At 39.3% G+C, this 24,468-nt stretch overlaps 1 protein-coding gene across 24 annotated transcripts in view; it reads right to left on the minus strand.

Moving 5' to 3' along the window:
- The window catches only part of RIMS1 (regulating synaptic membrane exocytosis 1), a 510,482-nt gene that overhangs the window by 216,682 nt on the left and 269,332 nt on the right, over positions 1–24,468 (minus strand). For all 24 annotated transcript variants that reach the window (XM_012471847.3, XM_012471843.3, XM_012471846.3 and 21 more), the window contains exons 5-6: positions 20,338–20,678; positions 15,293–16,158 (exon numbers count right to left, since the gene is read on the minus strand). In XM_012471847.3, coding sequence (XP_012327270.2) covers positions 15,293–16,158; positions 20,338–20,678 — 1,207 coding nt within the window. The remainder of the gene's footprint in view (positions 1–15,292; positions 16,159–20,337; positions 20,679–24,468) is intronic.

The following is a 24,468-nucleotide window of genomic DNA, read 5'->3' on the forward strand; positions in this document are numbered from 1 at the left end:
CAATTTTTAAAATATCTGTAGCTAAATTCTTAAGTGCCTGATTTTGTTTTGAAGCATCCTGTCTCTCTATAAAGTCCCCAATTAGACAGACAGACAGACAGACAGACAGATACATAGATACGGAAATAGCCATGGTCCTTGCATTCATGGCATTTTCAATTGACTAGCTAGAATAGGGCACTTGTAATGCAGATTATTTTAGATATTTATTAAACAAATTAATACATGAATAAATAAATAATGGTCAAATTTTTGAACTGCAAACCTTCTTAATGTTACAAGAAGAAATACTAGGAATATAAGAACACAGAATGAATTCTTTGCTCCCAGGAAAGATACCTAAATCAATAACTTCTTGATATGATTAGGCTTTGTGTCCCCACCCAAATCTCATCTTGAATTGTAATCTCCATAATCCCCATGTATCAATAGAGAAACCTGGTGGGAGGTGATAGATCATGGGGGTGGTGTCCCCCATGCTGTTCTCATGATACTGAGTTCTCACAAGATCTAATGGTTTTATAAGTGTCTGACAGTTCCTCCTTCACAGTCTTGCTCTCTCTCACCTATCATGTAAGACGTGCCTCTTCCTCTTCTGCCACGATTCTAAGTTTCTTGAGGTCTCCCCAGCCATGTAAAACTATAAGTCAATTAAACCTCTTTATAAATACCCAGTCTTAGGTAGTTCCTTATAGCAGTATGAGAATGAACTAATCAACTTCTAGTCAAAATTATAAGCACAATGTGAACAGTGACCATTGCACTGCTGAAGCCTAAAGAGGACACTCCCAGTATGTTTAGTTTAAAAACTAAATAACCACATAAAGCACTGCATAAGTTACATTTAAAGAATATATCATCTTATTTTTCTAAGAGTTCCTGAGTCCCCAGTGATTGTCAGGTACCCAAACTTAACAGGTAATTATTCATATTGCCCACAATCTACACTTGGTCCCCAACACTATCTTTTTGGGGAAAAGTCACATCTGTTATTAAGGGTCCTCAGTCTTATTTAGCTACTCATTGTTTGATATTCTTACAGGTATAATTTCTTAGACTAATCCAGATACCATATGCTCCTCAAAAGACTGCTAAACACTGCCTAGCAGTAACAGATATAAACCAACCAATTACTCCCTGTAATACAGGTTGACATCTAAAGTGATTCGCAAAGCACTGTAGAAGTTCAAAGGCATAATTAATTTGTGTTGTACTTTCTCAGTTTACTGAAAGTCACCAAGGAGAAGATAAAGAAGGAAAAGAAGTCCTGTTATCCTATGCCAGGCTCTTCTTCCAACTCCTTGCCTTAGGATTTATACATTAAATTCCTTAAGTATAAGTGGTCTTCCCATGGATCAGGACAGCACCTTAGTTTCTTTGTTTACTCTTAGGCCTCTTTACTCAATTCCTCACAGGCACAAATCTTCAGTAGACCTTCTTTCAATGAATTATATTACATATTTCATTTAAATTTAACTGTTATTTTATAAGCAGGATATAGTTAACTTTCTTTTTCTTCCATTTAGAGAGATTTATGTTAGTTAATATTTATAAACTAAAAGACAAGAGATGTCTAATTATTCTCACTTAGCAGTAACAGTATGAATAGTAATCATTTTTAAAATGTGGTTGTTAACCTCAATTTTTAAATAACCCCACCAGATAGAGCTCATTGTTAATCTGTGTTTGTGAACATGTGTGGCAATGTATGTTCAAAAGAATTAAACTATATTTAAAAGATTACATTGACTATAAAAGCTGTGTTATCTTTCAGATGTCATTACCAGGTTATCTTTTGGTTTTGTGGGATAACAGAACACACGACAAAATTATATTGACACATCAAGGAGAAATGTCCCTTTGAGGCATTTACCAAATTGTATTTATTGATATACCTAATACAAATTGTATTTACACAATTGTATTTTATTGTGTAATTATTCCTTATTGTTTATTTTTCCCAATAGAATATAAGCTCCATGAGGGTAGGGAGCATATTTATCTCTGTTTTAACCTCAGTAAGTACATAGAACATATTTCATATGTTCTATGTATTTTTAACAAATATAAGAACCAACTCAGCATACTATCAAAATATAAATAATATCTATGACAATAACAGTACAGATTATATTAAGTAGTTAACATATGCCAGGTACTGTGTTAAATGTTTAACTTATATGTGTAATTGATAAATTGTCCTTTTAAATTTTATTCCATGAGGAAAATCTTCCCTCACCCTGAAATTCAGAACATGACATACTATTCTCTTTTAAAAAATCTAATTCTGTAAAGAATTAGATTGGCAATTTGATAGGAATTGCAATGAATTTGTAGATGGCTTTGGACAGCTATGGTCATTTTAACCATACTGATTCTTCCACTCCATGAGCATGGAATGATTTTTCATTAGTTTGTGTCATCTATTTGTTTCATCCATGTTTTGTAGCTCTCCTTGTAGTGATCTTTCACTGCCTTGGTTAAATGTATTCCTATAGAATACATCTTCCGCAAAGTGTTAGATCGTCAATCTTCATTTAAACTCTAAATGAATTACTCTAAAAAAAAATTTCTTCTCAGATCATCCTTTGGCTTCTCATTCTATTGGGGCCCATAAGATATAAAACTGTTTTTTTTTCCCTTTTCTTTGTATATTATAGATACTGGTAATTATCTCACAATCATTGTGATATTAGACATACATGGCATTAGTACAAGAGGGAAAAGCAAGATAGGAAGAATGTTAATTTAGATCCTATTATATATGCATAATCTCATCCGCACCACTCAATAACCTTATGAGGCAGATATTTTTATTTCAATTATGCCAATAAGAAAATGGAGATTTATGGAAGTTAAGTAATTTGTACAGTGTCACAAGGTGCTGGAGATTATCATGGCTGGTTCCCCAAATCACCCTTAGTAGGCAATGGTAGGGTTTGCTAATAAAGTTATTAATAGCTATTACAGGTGGCAGCATTTCTAATTAAGTTTGAAATAAGAAAATGCCTATGCTACAGTAATAAGAGGTATTGCTCTTTATAATGTTTCACTTTGTAGAGGTTGAGATTGGTTAAAATATTAGAGTAGGATGACCACTTTAATCGAGGTATATTCAAACAATTTATTTGAAAATGAGATTATGTTAAGAGGAATCAGGTTGTCTTCATCAGATAAATGAATATCTGGTATCCTTGTGTTCCCAGAGGCACAGGTTTAACACTAACTTCAGAGGTATGTGCATCCCAAATGGTAACCAGAGTCTCCAGAGTGATAAATTCCCAAGGAAGGGAAATGGTGTAGTGAGGCAATAAGCTCCTCACATCAGACAAGCTCCAATCCTCCAACTACCCATGCCACTAGTCAGGTTTTCTTTCATTATCTGTTGTTATTGTAAATAATTTTAGAATTTAATTATGTCTGATTCCATGCCCACTGTGATTTATAACACATACTCAATGAAAACTGGTAAAGAGCCCCTTAAAGAATGGGAAAATATACATATTGTGATGGTTAATACTGAGTGTTAACTTTATTGGATTGGAGGATGCAAAGCATTATTCTGAGTGTGCTTGTGAGGGTGTTGCCAAAGGAGATTAACATTTGAGTCAGTGGACTGGGAGAGGCAGACCCACCCTCAATCTAGGTGGGCACAATGTCCTCAGCTGCCCACACAACCAGAATAAAAGCAGGTAGAAGAACATGAAAAGACTAGACTGGCTTAGCCTTCCAGTCTTCTATCTGTGTGGAATGCTTCCTGCCCTCAAACATCAGACTTTAAGTTTTTCAGCTTTGGGACTCTGAAGGGCTTCCTTGCTCTTCAGTTTGCAGTCAGCCTACTGTGGGACCTCACCTTGTAATGGTATGAGTTAATACTCCTTAATAAACTCCGCTTTATACATACATCTACCCTATAGTTCTGTCCCTCTAGAGGACCCTAACTAATACAGATTTTGGTACCGGGAATGGTTCCAGAGGAACAGAATAATAAGGATGGAATGTTGGTTTTGGCGTTTCAGGAGTTGGCTGCTTATTATAATTAGACCCAAAAATACTAAGGACTCTACTTCTAATAGTATGGACAATACTGATAGTCCTTCATGTGGACTGTTTAGAGAGTCATGGAAAATACATGCCTTTGACACTCCTGATTCTGTGAGAGGCAAGGCGCTTACTGACTCTATACCTAATACCTTTGACCATATGTGGAGAACCAAGGAATATGATGAAGTTGGATGGTTGCTCTTAAGTTCACTGGACAAAGTGATAAAATGATAAACTCGGGGATTCTAACTCTCAGCTTCAGAAGCAGATACTGAGTCTCAAATCTTCTAAGATTGCCCTGAGTCTTATCTCCTGTAGAGGAAGAGCTGAAATTGTGGAAAATCAGACACAAGCTCTTATCCTGTGAGTGGCTAACCTGCAACAAAAGGCATACAGGCAGCCTTGCCAGGTGTCTACTGTTAAAGTGACAGCATTGAATGGAAAAAAATGGGACTCTGCAACATGGAATGGGGACATGTAGGAGGACCCTGATAAAGCTGGGGACACTGAGGTTGTAAACTCTGATGAGCCCTTTTTGCCAGAAGAAACAGCTTCCCCATCCCCAGTAGTGGCACATCCCCTCCCTGACCCACACAGACATCAGCCTTTCCACCTTTGAGGAAATAAACCCTGTGCTGCCTCAGGCAACACTGATGGTCTGCCTTCCCTCAGGCAGCTGCCAAGCAAGACAATGTTGATTCTCCTCAGGACTGATCCCCCCTAACACCCCTGTTTGGTTCTAGACCTATAACTAGACTAAAGTCCCAGCGGGCCCCTAGAGGTGAGGTTCAGAGTGTGACCCACGAGGAGATAAGCTACACTCAAAAAGAACCGCTTGAATTTTCTAATTTATATAAGCAGAAATCTGGAGAACAGGCATGGGAATGTATATTAAGAGTGTGAAATAATGGAGGAACACAGAGTTGGATGAGGCTGAAGTTATTGATTTGGGCCGACTACATAGGGATTCTGCATTTAATGTTGCAGCTCTGGGAGTTAAAAAAGGGTTCTAATAGTTTATTTGCTTGGTTAGCTGAAATATGGATTAAAAGATGGCCCACTGTGAGCGGGCTGGAAATGCCTGATCTCCCTTGGTTTAATGTAGAGGAAGGAATCCAAACGCTTAGGAGACTGGAATGCTAGAGTGGATTAGTCACATTAGACCCACTCATCCCAGCTGCAAGGTCCAGAAGATATACCCTTGACCAATGCTTTGAGAAATAGATTTATGAGGGCAGCATCTGCATCTTTGAAGAGCCCTGTGATTGCTCTTCTCTGTATGCCAGATCTGACAATGGGAACTGTGGTCACTCAACTACAAAATTTAAATGCAATTGAAGTAATTAGATCCTGAGGTGGTAGGAGCCAAGAGGCAGCACTCAACCATCAAAGGCAAGGTGGGCATAATGGACAGCAGAAGCAAAGCAGCAATCAGAATAGTCTGACTCACATAGAGCTCTGGCACTAGCTAATTAATCACAGCATTCCTAGAAGTGAAATTGATAGGAAGCCTACTGTATTCTTACTTAATTTATATAAGCAGAAAACTTCCAGGTCGAGCGGACAAAAGACTAATTTGAATTATGAAAATAGAGAATCACAGTTCCTCAATCAATTTCCAGATTTGAGCCAGTTTCAGACCCAGAACCCATTGAATGAAGGGGAGGCTGGTTCCTCTTGAGAAAGGACCCCACTACAGTATAGATAATTTATGCTGCTAATCTTTCCCCCATCCTTCCCCAAGGAGACCATCCTTTTACTAGGGTAACTGTGCACTGGAGAAAGGAAAATGATCAGACATTTCGGGGACTACTGGACACTGGCTCTGAGCTGACACTGATTCCAGGGAACACAAAACATCATTGTGGTCCTCCAGTTGAAGTTGGGGCTTATGGAGGTCAGGTAATAAATGAAGTTTTAGCTCAGGTCAAACTTACAGTGGGACCCAGTAGGTCCCACATCCTGTGGCCATTTCCCCAGTACCAGAATGCATAATTGGCACAGACACATTTAGCAGCTGGCAGAACCTCCATATTGGCTCCCTGACTGGTAGAGTGAAGGCCATTATGGTGGGAAAGGCCAAATGGAAGCCACTAGAGCTGCCTCTACCTAGAATAGTTATTCAAAAACAATACTGCATCAAGGACTTGAAAAATGCAGGGGAGGTGATTCCTACCACATCCCCATTCAACGCTCCTATTTGCCCTATGCAGAAGTTAGATGGATCTTAGAGAATGACAGTGAATTATCATAAGCGTAACCAAGTGGTGGTGACTCCAACTGCAGCTGCTATACCAGATGTGGTTTCATTGTTTGAGCAAATTAACACATCTCCTGGTACTTGGTATGCAGCCAATGATTTGGTAAATGCCTTTTTTCTCTATTCCTGTCCATAAGGCCCATCAAAAGCAACTTGCCTTCAGCTGGCAAGCCAGCAATATACCTTTACTGTCCTACCTCAGGGTATATCAACTCTCTGGCTTTGCATTAATCTTTTTCGGAGAGACCTTGATTGCTTTTCCCTTCCAAAACATATCACACTGGTCCATTATATTCATGACATTATGCTGATTGGACACTGTGAGCAGGAAGTAGCAAACACACTGAACTTATTGATGAGACATTTGCATGCCAGAGGATGGGAAATAAATTGGACTAAAATTCAGGGAACTTCTACCTCAGTAAAATTTCTAGGGGTCCATGGCCTTGTCAAGATATTCATTCTAAGGTAAAGGATAGGAGTGGCCCCTATTTCTATTGACCCCTTCTACATTTCTAATGGCCCCTTCCACAACCAAGAAAGAAGCACAACACCTAGTGGGCCTTTTTGAATTTTAGAGGCAACATATTTCTCATTTGGGTGTGTTACTCCGGCCCATTTATCAAGTGACCCGAAAGGCTGCTAGTTTTGGGTGGGGTCCAGAATAGGAAAAGACCCTACAACAGGTCCAGGCTGCTGTGCAAGCTGCTCTGCCACTTGGTCCATATGATCCAATAGATCCAATGGTGCTTGAGGTGTCAGTGGCAGATAGAGATGCTGTTTGAAGCCTTTGGCAGGCCCGGATAGGAGAATCACAGCGTAAGTTTTTAAGATTATGGAGCAAGGCCCTGCCATCTTCTGCAGATAACTACTCTCCTTCTGAGAGACAGCTCTTGGCCTGTTACTGGGCTTTAGTGAAAACTAAACGTTTGACCATGGGTCACGTCACCATATGACCTGAACTGAGTGCTTTCTGACCCATCTAGCCATGACGTGGGGAGTGCACAGCAGCATTCCATCATCAAATATACACATGATTGGGCTCATGCAGGTCCTGAAGGCACAAGTAAGTTACATGAGGAAGTGGCTCAAATGCCCATGGTCTCCACCCCTGCCACCCTACCTTCTCTCCCCCAGCCTGCACTGATGGTCTCATCAGGAGTTACCTATGATTAGTTGACAGAGGAAGAAAAGACTAGGACCTGGTTCACAGATGGTTCTGTACCATATGCAGGTACCACCTGAAAGCGGACAGCTGCAGCACTATAGCCCCTTTCTTTTTTTTTTTTCTTTTTGTTTTTTTGAGCAAGAGTTGTCTTGTTGCCAGGCTGGAGTGCGATGGCATGATCTCGGCTCACCACAACCTCCGTTTCCTGGGTTCAAGTGATTCTCCTGCCTCAGCCTCCCAAGTAGCTAGGATTACAGGCATGCACCACCACCCCTGGCTAATTTTGTATTTTTAGTAGAGACAGAGTTTCTTCATGTTGGTCAGGCTGGTCTCAAACATCCAACCTCAGGTGATCTCCCTGCCTCGGCCTCACAAAGGGCTGAGATTACAGGTGTGAGCCACTGCGCCTGGCCCATTACAGCCCCTTTCTAGGACATCCCTGAATGACAGCAATGAAGGCAAATCTTCCCAGGGGGCAGAACTTCGAGCAGTGTACCTGGTTGGGCACTCTGTGTGGAAGGAGAAATGGCCAGATGTGTGATTATAAACTGATTCATGGGCTGTGGCCAATAGTTTGGCTGGATGGTGAGGGACTTGGAAGTAGCATGACTAGAAAATTGGTGACAGAGAAATTTGGGGAAGAGGTATGTTGATGGACCTGTCTGAGTGGTCAAAAACTGAAACTAAAGATATTTGTATCCCATGTGAGTGTTCACCATGTATGACCTCCACAGAGGAGGATTTTAATAATCAAGTGGATAGGATGACTCGTTCTGTGGATACCACTCAGACTCTTTTCTCAGCCACCCCTGTCATCACCCAATGGACCCATGAACAAAGTGGCCATGGTGGCAGGGATGGAGGTTACACATGGGCTCAGCAACATGGACTTCCACTCACCAAGGCTGACCTGGCTATGGCCACTGCTGAGCGCCCAATTTGCCAGCAGCAGAGACCAACAGTGAGCCTTTGACATGGCACCATTCCTCAGAGTGATCAGCCAGCTACTTGGTGGCAGGTTGATTATATCGGACCTCTTCCATCATGGAAAAGGCAGTGGTTTGTCCTCACTGGAACAGACACTTAAGTCCGGATACAGGTTTGCCTATCCTGTATGAAATGCTTCTGCCAAGACTACCATCCATGGACTCATGGAATGCCTTATCCACCATCATGGTATTCCACACAGCATGGCCTCTGATGAAGGCACTCACTTTACGGCTAAAGAAGTGCAACTTCTCACTGTGGTTACAAAATGAGACTGGTCTCATGCTCATAAAATTCACTGGTCTTACCATGTTCCCCACCGTCCTGAAGCAGCTGGATTGACAGAACAGTAGAATGGCCCTTTGAAGTTACAATTAAAACACCAACTAGGCGACAATACTTTGCAGGGCTGGGGCAAAGTTCTCCAAAGGGCTGGGTATGCTCTGAATCATCATCCAGTATATGGACGATGTTCTCCCATAGCCAGGATTCACGGGTCCAGGAATGAAGAGGTAGAAGTAGAAGTGACACCACTCATCAACATCCCTAGAGACTCACTAGGAAAATTTGTGCTTCCTGTTCCCACAACATTATGTTCTGCTGGTATAAAGGTCTTAATTCCAGAAGAAGGAACCTGTTACCAGAAGACACAACAATGATTCCATTAAACTAGAAGTTAATATTGCCACCTGGCCACTTTGGGGTCCTCCTACCTTTAAGTTAATAGGCTAAGAAGGGAGTTACAGTGTTGGCTTGGGTGACTGATCCGGACTATCAAGATGAAATCAGTCTACTACTCCATAATGGAGGTAAGGAAAAGTATTCCTGGAATACAGGAGATCCCTATTATCATGCCCTGTGATTAAGGTAAATGGGAAACTACAATAGCCCAATCCAGGCAAGACTACAAATGGCCCAGACCCTTTAGGAATGAAAGTTTGGGTTGCTCTACCAGGTAAAAAACTACAACTTGCTGAGGTGCTTGTTGAAGGCAAAGGAAATAGAGAATGAGTAGTGGAATAAGGTAGTCATCAATTCCAGCTATGACCATGTGACCAGTTGCAGAAATGAGAAATGTAATTGTCATGAGTATTTCCTTATTTTGTTAATAACATATTTGTGCATGTATACACTTGTACAAAGAAAATGTCTTCATCTTATTTCCTTTTCCCTTTATCATGTGACATAAGATTTATTGACTTCGTATCAGGATTTAAGTGTTGTTAACTTTATTTAGTAGCATTTGAGTTGGGGATTGGTATGTTTCTGGTTGTACAAAGGATAGTTGTATTATACTGGGCATAATTATGACCTTATTATTGTCTTTATTTGAAGATTATGTATGATTTCAGGAGATGTGTATGGGTTCAAGTTGACAAGGGGTAGACTTGTGATGATTAATATTGACTGTCAACTTGATTGGAATGAAGGATGCAAAACATTGTTCCTGGGTGTGTCTGTGAGGGTGTTGCCAAAGGAGATTAACATCTGAGTCAGTGGACTGGGAAGGGCAGACCCACCCTCAATCTTGGCAGGCACAATCTCATCAGCTGCTAGCACAGCCAGAATAAAAGCAGGCAGAACATGAAAAGACTAGACTGGTTTAGCCTTCCAGCCTTCCATCTGTGTGGGATGCTTCCTGTCCTCAATAATCAGACTCCAAGTTCTACAGCTTTGGGACTTCAACTGGCTTCCGTGCTCTTCAGCATGCAGACAGCCTATCGTGGGACCTCACCTTGTGAAGGTGTGACTCAATACTCCTTAATAAACTCCCCTTTATATATGCATCTATCCTATAGTTCTGTCCCTTTAGAGAACACTAATACGTATATCCATCTCCATTAACAGATATCTGGGCCAGGCATAGTGGCTCACACTTGTAATTCCAGCACTTTGGGAGGCCGAGGTGAGTGGATCACGAGATCAAGAGATCAAGACCATCCTGGCCAACATGGTGAAACCCCATCTCTATTAAAAATACAAAAATTAGCTGGGCCTGGTGGCACATGCCTGTAGTCCCAGCTACTTGGGAGTCTAAAGCAGGAGAATTGCTTGAACCTGGGAGATGGATGTTGTAGTGAGCCAAGATATATCTGGACACAAAGTATATCTACATTTTTATTTAACACCTACTTCATTACTTCAGGAAAAAATATTTGTTCATAAAACAGTATTAAGACACAAAAGGCAGTCAAGAGCGTTTACCCATTGTCTAACTTTTCACAAGCCCATAAATAATATGCAACTTATGAAGAGAAGTCATTGGCAGGTGAGCTGACTGATCCCATATACATATATTACATTCCAAAGATACCTATTTTAAGTTAGGTTGCAGCAATAATGACAGAATTAGCTTTCCTTTTTTTTTTTTTTTTTTTTTGAGACAAAGTCTCTTTCTCTTGACCAGGCTGGAGTGCAGTGGTATGATCTCCGCTCACTGCAACCTCCACTTCCTGGGTTCAAGTATTTCTCCTGACTCAGCCTCCCGAGTAGCTGGGACTACAGGCACAAGCTGCCACACCCCCATAATTTTTTGTATTTTAGTAGAGATGGTTCACCATGTTGTCCAGGCTCGTCTCAAACTCCTGAGCTCAGCCAATCTGCCCTCCTTGGCCTCCCAAATTGCTGGGATTACAGGCGTGAGCCACTGCGCCTGGTCAGAATGAGCTTTCTTAATTGTTCCTATATATAGTATGAGATTGTGTGGGCACATATATATGGGGGGACACATATACATGCAGTTTGGACATAGAATGAGGAAGAAAAGTAATTTTTAAGTAAAATTATAGTATTTTATATATAATTTATAAAGAAAGCCAAAAAGCTGCAAACAGTCCCCCTAAATATAAAAACAGCAAGAAACACTCAAGGACCCCAACACTTCTACAGGGATGATGACCAGCACCATTAAATTTAGGATTGTGGCCAATTTAAATATCAGTGAACGGAAAAAATGAGGAGAATCTTCAAAATAAGCACATAATTTTTATATTATATTGAAGCATTTTCTATATAAACACCATCTAATGGAACTTTTTGTGATAATCATTCCTGAGCACCAGGCTTTTTGGCTAGTTCTTCAGAAGAAGGAAACTTTTAAGTTCATTTTATTTTAATAAATTGAAATAGCTACATGGGGCCTACAGTAATATACAGTGGAAATTTACACGGCCACGCAATATTCCCACAACTTTTGGAGTATAAACTTTTTACCTCAAAATTACTAACTAAAACACAACACGTAACACCTTGCTTGATACAATACTTATGAAGTACAGCTGATGCTTGAACCAAGGGGTTAGGAGTGTTGTGAGCCCCCCAAGTAGTCAGAAATTTGAGCATAACTTTTCATCCAGAAGACCTTAACTACTAATAGCCTACTGTTGACCAGAATCTACTATTTACTGATAGTATAAACAGTCAATTAACATAAATTTTGTATGTTATATGTATCCTATACCCTATTCTTACAATAAAGTAAGCTTACAACAACGTAAAAGAAAATGTTATTAAGGAAATTACAAAGAAGAGAAAATGTATTTACTAGTCATTAAGTAAAAGTGGATCATCAAAAAGGTCTTCATCCTCATTGTCTTCACATTGAGGATGAGGAGAAAGAGGCTTGCTGTCTTGGGATATAAGAGGCAAAAGTGGAGGAGATGAAAGCGGAGGCAGGAAAGGCAGGCACACCTGGTGTAACTTTATGGCAATGGATGGTAATTCCTGTCTGACATTTTTGCTTTTTTGTTTCTCTAAAAATGTATCTGTATGGTACCAATCTTTTTTACACCATTTGATTTAGTGTCATTGTCTCTATCATAGAAGGATCCATGCGGTAAAAGAAGTCTAAAGGAGTCCTGAATAACAGGAACGCTCTACCAGACTGTCTAATGTCAGTCTGTTTTCTGGCACTGCTTCTTTTATATCTTCTTCCTCACTGTCTGTCATTGGTTAAGAAGCACTCATCCATCAAGTCATCTTCTGTTAATCCCTCTGCTGTGGTATCTATTAACTCTGGAATCTATATTTAGAAACCCTTCACTCCATACCTTTTTTCCACCATATCCATAATCTCTTTCATGATTTCCTTGACTTGCCTTTTCATAAATCCTGTGAAGTCAAGTACAACATCTGATATACTTTTCTTTAGAAGGAATGAATTGTTTGGGGTCTGATGGCTTTCATGTTTTTCTTTTTTTTTTTTCTATAACAACAATGGCATCTTCAATGGTGTAATCTTACCAGATTTTCATGATGTTCTATTTATTGGGGTTCTCTTCCATAGCGTTACAATCTTGTCTATACAGTACTATGTGAAATGAGCTTTTAAGGTCCAGAAGCTGAACTGGAATCTTTGTGTCTGGAGGCAAGTAAACCACTTCAACATCTTTCGTGTTGAACTCATGGGGTTCTGGGTAGTTAGGGGCATTGTTCAATATAAAAAGAACTTTAGACAGTCCCTTACTAGCAATGTACTTCCTAACTTGAGGGACAAAACATCTATGTATTCAGTTCAGAAAAAGAACTCTTGTCTAGGCCTTCTTGTACAACCAAAAGGCTGGCAGTTAGTGTTTATGTTTTTCCTTCAGTGCTCTGGGGGTTAGCAGCTTTACACCTAGCAGCAGTCCTTACTGCATTTGCACAAAACAGTAGAGCTAGGCTATCCCATCCTGCCTTAAATCCTAGTGCTTGCTTCTCTTCCTTACTACTAAATGTCCTTTATGGCACTTATTTTTTGCCAAATAAAGCACTTCGCATTAAAAACCTGTGCAGGCCAGTTTACAATAGCAAAGACCTGGAACCAACCCAAATGCCCATCGATGATAGACTGGACAGGAAAAATGTGGCACATATACACCATGGAATATTATGCAGCCATTAAAAACGAGGAGTTCGCGTCCTTCGTAGGGACATGGATGAACCTGGAAACCATCATTCTCAGCAAACTGACACAAGAACACAAAATCAAACACCACATGTTCTCACTCATAGGCGGGTGTTGAACAAGGAGAACACATGGACACAGGGAGGGGAGCACTATACACGGGGGTCTGTTGTGGGGGAGTGGGGGGGACAGCGGGGGGGTGGGGAATTGGGGAGGGATAGCATGGGGAGAAATGCCAGATATGGGTGAAGGGGAGGAAGGCAGCAAATCACACTGCCACGTATGCACCTATGCAACAACTTTGCATGTTTTTCACATGTACCCCAAAACCTAAAATGCAATTAAAAAAAAAAAAAAAAAAAAAAAAAAACCTGTGCAGGCACATATCCTTTCTCCTCAATTGTTTTCTTAATGGCATCTAGAACTTATCTCTGTTGGTCCACAGAAGCTGCTTCTACTTTTATTTTGACATTTTTTAAAAGCCAAACCTTTTTCTGAAATGATCAAGCCATCCTTTTCTGGCATTAAATTCTCTAGCTTCAGGTCCTTCACTATTCTTCTGCTTTGTCATATACTGACTTTGCTTTTCTTTTTTCTATAGCGTCTATAGATATGATTTCTTATAGCAATCCTGCACCCCCATAAAAGCTGCACTTGTAATGCAAGATAAAAGTTTTTCACAAAAAGTGCAAGGTTTTTGCTTCTGCTGGCATAGCTGCAGCAACAGCGTCACAAATGTCTTTTTCATCAGTGGTCCTTACACTGGATTAATTTATCTTGAAATGGCAGGCAACTGCAGCTGCAGACCTCAATCTGCAATACGCATCAAGCAACGCTAATGTCATGACTTCGCTTCTTGGGAGCACTTCTAGTGTTACTAATAACACTCTGTATGTGTCTCATGGTATTATTCAAGGTTAATAGTATTGCAGTAAACATCACAAATACATGTGAGAACAAGATATGCAATTTACTGGGGAAAGAAACTGCTCAAAGGGAGATGATAAGCATCACAGGGCATTTTAAAGTGATGCATGCAATACTGAAGTGCACTTCAAGAGGCTAAGAAATTATTACAGTAATACAGTATGCACTATAGTTCATTTTATACAGTTAAGACTTAATATCGTACTTTTACATGCGTTTGCATTTCTTCCCACTGCAAGTGGTGCCATATACAGTCTATAAGTGTGTATACATTTTTATTAATTTTAACTTTTTATAATACATTCATGTACATTTTATGGTCGTAAATGATAAAACAGACTAGTAAGTATATATATTGTATGCATTCATGACATACCTAACTTTTTCTTATTTTCTTAAAATATTTCCGGGCTACCTGGTTCAACCACAAGTTTTTTGAAATTGCTGTAAATCTCAAAAAAAAAAAAAAAAAAGAAAAGAAAATTCGTCTATTTATTGGAAAAGAAATTCACGTATAAGTGGACCCAGCCAATGCAGTTCAAATCCGTGTTGTTCAAGAATAAACTGTAATTTGTTCACAAATTGTGAGAAAGATTAATTTGAAGTTTGAAAACAAAAAACTACCTTTGCAATTGGAATATTAAATAACTGACAGTTTTTGTCTTTTTCCTTTATAAGGCATAATTTTCATTTTCTGGCAAATAAATTGTTTTTCACCAAACAATAAATCCACCCTAAAATATCTTTAAAATATTAGATTGCATACCAAATTTACCAGAATGACAGGATGCAAAATCACCAAGAACCCTTGTAGCCTAAATTTGGAGCTTGTTGTGTTTTAAAATCTCACAAATCAATCAATCAATCAAATTAAACTAATTTTAAAAAAAGACCTTCCACTGGAGGTAACGCTATCTATCCGCGAGAATTCCCAGAGTCACTGCTGAACCCAGCACCTCGCCCGGCACACAGGCCTCTGCGCCTGGCTGAGGTGCCCGCGCGGCCGGCGCCGCCCCCTTACCTTTCTCGCTGACGCTCTCGCTCTCCAGCTCCACGTCCTCGCAGCTGGTGTACTCGGGAGTCGACACGCCCTCCTCCTCAGAGCTGCTCACCGACATCTGCCGCTTCTTGCCGCCCCTCTTGGACCTGTGCGGCTTGGGCGGGGACGGCCGCACCGACTCAGACTGGTCTGAGCTCAGCGAGTCGTTCCGCAGCATGGTCTCCACCTTCTCACGCTTCGCCTTCCGAATGAGGACTGCCGAGCTAGGGTCCAGGCGGCTCTGCTTCCTGAGGGGCTCCTGGGCTTTGAGCTCCGGGGCTTCTGCGGAAACCGGCCCATGCCTGGGCGCTGGCGGGCTGTGGTTCGTTAGCTGCTTGGCGCCCGGCGCCCTGGTCTCCGCAGTCCTCTCAGCGGAGTAGGCCCGCGGCGAGTCCGGAGGCGAGGCCCTAGCCGCCACCGGCGCACGTTTGCCGACCTTGCCCTCCGGCAGCGCGGCGCCCTCCTCGGTGCGCGGGAGCGCCACGTCGCTGTGGCGCCGCTCGTGCCTCGCGCGGGACACCCGGGCGTGCATGCGCATCTGCTGCTCCTCAGGTGGTGGTTTCACCGGATACCTAGCCAGGTTCGGGTCGCTGCGGTACCTGGTCTGATATTCCTCCTCCTTCCTTTGCTTTTCCTCATCCGCCGCTTTGCCCTCATCCCGTTTTTCTGGCACGTCTGCATAATCCTGTGATCGCCCTTTCTCAAGCCTTCGGCTTTCCCGCCTTTCTTTGCGCTCCCGTTCTTCGATGGCCCCCTCCCCGGGCTGCGCTGAAGTCTTTGGCACCCGTTTCCGCTCGCTCCTCAGGGCTCCTTTGCCATTCTGCTCAGAAAGCCCTGGGGTCTTCTTTCTATGATATATAAAGGAACGTCAAGGAGAGCAATTTATAAACTTAGAGAATAGACATAAACATCATGTTTTCTTCTCATTCCAGTCTTAAATCATTTGTTACAATAATTAGTTATAATTTGATGTGTAATTAAAAATGTAGATGATAACCACATTAAGCCTCTATATCTGATGAGCCTTTTAAATATGGCTCCTTTGCGGGACAATATATTCAGGGACTTAAAAATTTGGTTTCACATTTAAAATTTTTTAAACAAATTAACCAGATCAATTAAAAATTAATAATTTCAATAAATGAACAAGTTTTGTGCTAATTTCTGCTTGTGACAAAGAATTAAATATGTTTTAGATGAAAATAATATAGGAGCAAAATATATACATATCACTTCAAACTAAATATATACTCAATATATATTTGGATAATACATATTGGCAATCTTTTATTATAGCTGAAACTTTTTTTTTTTTTTTTTTTTTTTTTTTGTGAGACAGAGTTTCGCTCTTGTTACCCAGGCTGGAGTGCAATGGCGCGATCTCGGCTCACCGCAACCTCCGCCTCCTGGGTTCAGGCAATTCTCCTGCCTCAGCCTCCTGAGTAGCTGGGATTACAGGCACGCGCCACCGTGCTCAGCTAATTTTTTGTATTTTTAGTAGAGACGAGGTTTCACCATGTTGACCGGGATGGTCTCGATCTCATGGCCTCGTGATCCACCCGCCTCGGCCTCCCAAAGTGCTGGGATTACAGGCGTGAGCCACTGTAGCTGAAACTTTTAAAGCAATGTTAATACAAGTATGTCCATTTCAGGAATCAAATCTAATAGCACTTCTCGAATAGTGGAAGAAAAGTAATTTTAACTTGATCATGTGCACCCAAACACTTTTGTAGGGAGTTGGTTAGGAAAAATATGGCTAACACATAGTTTTCATTTTTCCTTCCTCAGATAAAAATAAATAGAAATACTAAAATTTTTGAAATTGTTATTCTTTCTCATTCTTTCTCCTTCTTCCTTTCAGGATATCGTCCTAAAGAGGAAAACAGTTTGAGTCCTATTTTTCTTTTCATGCTGTCAAAGGCACTGGCAAATATAAAAATAAAGAAAAAGGGTTTGGCTATCTTTGAATCTTGTATATGTATCATTCAGTTGTTCCTTTCAAGTCCTTCTCTGTACACTGGAGTGCACCTGATTTTGGAAAGTCCCAGCAGTTATACCAGAAGTTACAAAAAGTAGGTGACAACGAGGTGTCCTGACACTATATGATCTAACATGCAATTAAAATGGACCTAAGGTTGTGCTGGGAATGCTAAGGTCCACAGAGAGGGCTCTCGAGAGGTAACATCATTTGATTGGAAATGCAAAGGCAGATGTCATGAACAAAAATTGAGAAAAAAAAAAACAGATAGGAAAAAGTGGGGCAATTTCTATTGTGGGTTACCAGAGTATCAGTTGCTAAGACATATTTTGGGGTGAGTTTGAGGAAAGGCTAGTAATGGTAGAGAGAAAGGGTAAAGGGTTTCAAGTGCCACAGGAAAACAAAGCAGAAGCATGGTGAGTTCTTGAGGTATTTAGATTATGTTGGCCCTTTGAAGTGAAAGGGATTTGGATCTGAAGGTGGAACTGTAAAGGTGTTGGAATTTTACAATGTAAGGGATCTAATGGGAACACATATTAATTATTATCAAATATAGTTTTCATAAGAGTGTGATGGTTGTACTACATTTAGCAGCTCATTGAAGCATAGTTGCTCTTGTTAGAAGTTTACATTGAATCAATTTACTTTTCTTGAAATGCTGATAAATAATACTTACCTGCAGGGTCATGTGAGGATTAGAGACACCATCTGTGAAGATGTTTTATGAAAGGGTAGAGTGTTATGCAAATGGAAGGAGTTCTCCAGTGTCTCTGATTCTTTTATACTTTTATTCTTTTTATTCTTTTATACTGATTCTAATTATACTTTTTCTCAGCTCTACCTTTAATTGTTGTTTCCACTAACTCCTTGTCAGTGTACAAAATATGGTCAAGAATTCTTCAGTAATTTAAAACAAATAAAGAGTGTCTTTCTTTCAATCTTGCTTCTTTCTGAAGTTGCCCAGCTCTTTACCACTGGCCACTTCTCTTCCTGCTCTTGTACCTCCCAATTCCTCACTGCTTTCCTATAAATTTATATCATTAGTAAAGGTATTTGTCCCTATCAATCTTCTAATTTTAACTAGAAGTCAGAACAAAAAGTCTCTATTCAGCCCTTGTTATTGAATTTTTGTAGTTTTTCACTATATGTAAAACAGAACTCTTTCCTCTTGAGAAACTTTACAGCTCCAAATTCTCTGTCTTATTTAAAAGTATCATCTTCTAACCAGTTCCAAACTGCACCTTCAGTATTTTTGTCTCTTCTTCTTCCACAACAATTTGTCACCAAATGCTATTAATTCTACCTTCCCTCAGATATCTCTGTTATCCTTTCTATCCTTCTCCAAATAGTTTAGTTACACTCATTCTCTCTTCTTGTACTGCCCTCTTATACTCTATCTAGCTCTCTTAAAACTCCTGAGTATCTTATAAAGCTTAATTCAGAAGTCACTTCCTCTTTCCTAGGGCTCTCAAAGTACTATGCATATTGCCTAGCTTTGATCAAATTAGCATCCTGGTTAATTGCTTAGGTGTCTGTCCTCCCTAGGATAGTGTGTGGTCTCTTCCCTAGGATATGTCAGAAAAGGGACCATGTATGTTCTAATCATCTTCATACCCTCTGGTTCCTGGCACAGTGTTTATCTATAGTAAATACACAATGACTACTGGCTTGAATAATAGCTACATTCACTGAAAGCCTACCATGTTCCAGCTTGGGAACACATGTTCTTTTCTAATACCTGCCACAACCCTGCAAGTGAGTTTTTACTGCGTATTGTGGCAGAGCCAGGACTGGAATCCAGTCCTGTTTAACTTTGAAGTCCTTACTCTTTTACTGTATGGGCTTTGTTTGAAAAGGGGTTGAAAAGCTTTCCTTGGAGCCTCCTTTCTCCATGTGATGGTTACACATTCAAAAACAACAAGCCCAATCCAGGTCCTAACAAAAGTCCTGGCCCCTAAACCATGAGCTTCATGAAGATAAGGGGTCTGTCTTTCTTGTCAACACTTTTTCCCAGTACATAGCTTCATGTTTGCCCATGAATACATTTTTGAATGAATCAACCAATCAAAGTAAATAATCTGATCATATTAGCCCCTGTTTAAATATTCAGTGGCTTCCCTTTCTGCCTACAATAAAAGTGATAAAATGTAACCTGGGTCAGGTGTGGTGGCTCACACCTATAATCCCAGCACTTTGGGAGGCCGAGGCAGGCAGATCACGAGGTCAAGAGATTGAGACCATCCTGGCCAACATGGTGAAACCTGTTTCTACTAAAAATACAAAAATTAGTTGGGTGTGGTGGTACACGCCTGTAGTCCCAGCTACTCGGGAGGCTGAGGCAGGAGAATCGCTTGGACCCGGGAGGCAGAGGTTGCAGTTAGCCGAGATTGTGCCACTGCGCTCCAGCCTGGAGACAGAGTAAGACTCCATCAGAAAAAAAAAAAGGAACCTGTCCCTTCACTACCTCACTAGCCTTTTCTCCCCAACATTCCCTCTACTACTTGCACTGTAGCCAGTAGCTATCCTTTAGGAGGTCCTCACATTGGGCTTGTTCCCTTAGGCCATATGCCTGTGCAGATCCTGGAGCACCCATCCTAACCTTCTGGTTAATCCCAAAGTCACTCTTTAGAGCTCAGCATAAAAGAAATTTCCTTAAAGAAGGCTTCTCTGATGTGTCCACATACTTTCCAATAGGTCAGTTTCCCCCATCACATCCTCTCAGAGCATACTTTTAATTAAAGGGCTAGTTTTAAGTGAAACATGATCTAAGAGCTTTTCTGAGTTCACCCTTGGAAGTCGGTAGCTCAGCTGGGTGACTTAGTTCATGTTTACATCTGTGCATGACAAGAAAGAAAAGCTTTTCGACAAAGATCTCCTAAGGAATACATTCTAGAGATAGACAACACCACTCAGGCCTGATGTTTTTCCATGTGTGGCCTGAGAAGTACTACTTCCACATATTCCTCTTAGTAGAAATTAAAGTTTTGAAAATGGGTTTGTTCTCCTAGCAAAACCTTGCCTTTTGCTTACAGGGTGAAAGAACTATTACCTCTCTCTAGGAGGTTCACTTCTAGACCTGGATGAAGCCTGCTTCTGTTCAGGCCCCAAGGCTTGCTGCGAGGGCTCAGCCCCTTTGCTCCTGTCTGGTGGTGCGCTGGGAGGAGCACTGTCCTGGGAGGAGGCAGCTGCTGTGCTCAGGGGTGTCTGAGATCGCGATCGCTCTTGGAGTCGTGCTTTCTTTTCTCTTGGTACCTCAGAGCCAGTACCTGTAGCTGTATCACTCAGGGTTCCATCCTGGCTTGTCTGCTGAGGGCCACTTCCAAAGAACCATGCCCCAGATTTGGTTAAGATTTCTTGTTGCTTTCGACATAAATTGCATACCCACATAACCTATTTGAAGAGGAAAGAACAATATAAATTTTTATGCCCTCTTGGAAATAACTTTTCAGTGTATTAAAATATCTTTAAGAAAAAAAGAACAGTATTCATCTTCATATTTATCCTTGCAAATTTCTTGTGAAAATGGTACTCCCACAAGTCACAGTCAAATATATGAATGCCTAGACAGGAACTTGTCTGAGACTAGAGTGCCTCTGGGAAGCCAGAGTACGAGTTTCTCAGCATTTCTAGTTTGTTGATTGTGAGTTTCCTTTTACCATATATCTGTCATATTTTTTATAATTGACTCGAGTGTTAGCAAAAATGTTCTAAGCAGGCTAGTTATTAGAAAAATGTTACCAGGAACTACAGAATCAACATATATATACATAAACCTCAGTACTTGAAAGTATTTAAAAGAAGGCTGTCTTTTCAAAAATCATCCACAATTAAAGGCAATATTAAAAATATCCATATGAAAGAAACAAAAATAAAAAGGTAAGCACACAAAAAATGTCAATCTTTATATTTTCTCTAGTTTCTTAGTAATAAACCTTAAGCTTATTTTATGCTATAAAATATAATTTTCCATGCATATATTTACTAAAGTAATAAATCTGAGTCTGAGTCTGAGTTTATTCATATGTGACCACTCCAATGTAATGTCCCCCAAGGAGAGCTATTTGGGAACCATAATTTAGCAACATATCCACTGATGATAAATTATAAGATGTAGCACCACTTAAACCTATATATCTGTTCACCATTTAATGACCTTTAAAATGAATGTAGTAATGAGGAGGATTATCATAATAAAAAATAATAGCAGCAATGACTAGCTCTCACAGGGCAAAGATAGGTGCTAACAGCTCCATGAGACTTCTTTTCAAATATCCTCAGTACCTCTGTTTTTTTGTGCTGTGACTTTACATCGCTGCTTCAGTTGCTTTCCTCCAAAGGCACTTCAGGTGTTTTGTGTTTGTTGGTTTGTACTTCAGAAACAACCTCCACAGGAAAAGCTAATTACCAAACTCTAGGCTTCCTTTTCACAAATACTGGCTCTGACCAATCAATAAGTACTCAAAAATATTGCACCAGGATGAATAAATCTTAGATACATTAATTGAGAAGCAATAGGAAATAGTAAAAGAAGCATTGTTTAGTAGGTCAAATGAAGAAAATGAACTACTGAAAATATTCAGATAAATGGGGAAAAACTGTAACTATAGCCATAGAATAAAATGAAGCCAAAATCAGAATAAGAAAAAGACAGGAAAAAAGTAATACATTTTTTAAGAGGAAAATACTGCAGATGAATTAAGAACTGCTTTCCAGGCAAGAAAACTCAAATCGTAATATAGGAAAAAATAAGACTGAAGAGAAATACTTGCTATAAAAAAATTTAAAATTCATGAAGGTTAATTGATTTATTTAGACTTCCCCAGGTCATAAAATGAAGTGGACAAGGTTCAAAAAAGCAGTTAGGTATAACATCTACACAAACAATTATAATCAGTATTATGGAATTTTCATTTATTAAGTTGTCAAACAAGATGAACAATTTATTGCATAAGCCTATATCAAAATGAGTTTATGGAAAGTGACTTCAATTTAAGTGCTAGCCAAATTAGGCTATATTTTACAAAATGTATTACTAAGATGGTCCCTCAGAAGTCCTGATTATTTGAACATGGACATATCAAGGATAACATTAAAAGGTGAGATACTCCAGGGCCAGGACCTTCACTTTAACAGTCAGTGACACTGAGTCCTTCCCAGAATCCTGAGTGGGAACAGGGGACATATGTGTGTCAAGGAGGTTGTTTTTGTTTTTTGTTGTCTTTTTAGCTGACAAGACAATGATAATCAAGTCTGAAATCATGTAATTCAAGAAGATTGGTATGAAATTTTGACTATTTTACATAAACTAAGAAGACATTAAATTTGTATTTCTTAGACTAATAATAAGCACCTTACTACTCATCATTTAAAGCAGGTTCTTTTTAGCCAGGTGCAGTACCTGACATTCAGTTTGTTTTTCTTAGACTAATAATAAGCAACTTACTACTCATTATTTAAAGTAGGTTGTTTTCAGCCACGTGCGGTAGCTAACACCTGTAATTCCAGCACTCTGGGAGGCTGAGGCAAGATCACCTGAGGTCAGGAGCTCGAGACCAGCCAGCCCAACATGGTGAAATTCCGTCTCTACTAAAAATACAAAAATTAGCTGGGTGTGGTGGCAAATACCTGTAATCCCAGCTACTTGGGAGGCTGAGGCAAGAGAATCACTTGAACCTGGGCAGTGGAGGTTGCAGTGAGTCAAGATCCCACCACTGCACTCCAACCTAGGCGACAGAGCAAGACTCCATCTCAAAATAAATAATAAATAAAATAAAGTAGGTTCTTTTCTACAGAAATATCAAGGTATACTTAGGATAACTAGCCAGCTTTTATAAAATCATTCAGAAAACACACAAATTTACAGTTTCTAAAACTGAATAAAGCTAAATAAAGAAGCAGGAAGGAGCAAAATAATACTGATAGAAGGGTAAAGGATACTCTTCATTTTACATCTGAATATTTTCTAGAGATGGTTATCACAATTTTATTTTGATTGCCTCACATTTTTAAATGTTACAAAAATGGGTCAATGCTAACTGCCAGATTTGAGCATGTTCCAAATTTTGAATACATGCAGAATTGCTACCAGATCAATTAAAAGAAACACAATTTATTATTAAATAGGTTGAATTTTACAATTTAATTTCATTTCCAATTTATGTGAAAAGTTGAAATTAGTGACTATGTAAAAAGAGCATAGGCATTTTAAATAATATTCTTAAAACACTGTATATTCATTTAAGTCTGTGATGCTTCATTAATTTTTTTCTATTTTTAACATTTAGTAAAATATTGTATAATTCCAAACTTTTCCTATGTCTTATTTCCTTGTACACCACAACATCTTTAAATTTATATTTTTAAATTAAATATAAGTGTAGACAATTCATCCTCCAAACTGAAAGTAAAATTAATCATAAAATGTTAAAATATTTATTTTTATTAAAATATCACATCCCAGTCTCTATTTTCAGTTCTATAAATTAATCATATAACAAATTTTACAAATGAAAAATGAATTGCTCATATGAGTTATAAAGAAATATATAAGATTACAATAGAATATTGTCTAACATTTCAACACAGTTCATGCCAAATACTGCAGACATCGACAACACATTTTTTGAAGTCAGTATTGAGTATTATATTTGTCTGAAGCTACAGATAATACAAGAGTGCAGTGGGGAGACATTTTTAACAGATTTTTTTTAAAAAGTAACTTTGTAACAGTTTTTTAAAGTAATTTTTAATTTTTGGAAAGTAAATTTTTTTAAAAAGTAATTTTTTTTAAGACGTAACTTTGCCTACTAAAAAATGCTATTTATTTAAAGCACACAAACACACCTTTTAGAAATTGCACTATGCAGGATTATACCCTGATTAAATACCCTGGGATGTGTTCCAAACTAATCTAAACTAAAGTAGGACTGTGCAATAATTTATCTTAACAATTCACAGATGTTAAGTAATCACATACAAACTCGATTCAAATATTATTGTGATGTTACATGACTTTTGAAACACCATACCACATATCAGAAAAATATGAAGGATTGAAAATTGTATTCTGACCTTTTGCTCTAACTGCATTTTTAATTGTCTTTTCCTCTTAATCCATAAGCAGTACAATAAACTATTTTATAAAACCCACAGGAATTTTTTACCCAGAGAAATAAAAATT

The sequence above is a fragment of the Aotus nancymaae genome, unplaced genomic scaffold (genome assembly GCF_030222135.1).
Source record: "Aotus nancymaae isolate 86718 unplaced genomic scaffold, 86718_ANA_hifiasm-v0.15.2.pri h1tg000040l, whole genome shotgun sequence".
In the NCBI taxonomy this organism is placed as follows: domain Eukaryota; kingdom Metazoa; phylum Chordata; class Mammalia; order Primates; family Aotidae; genus Aotus; species Aotus nancymaae.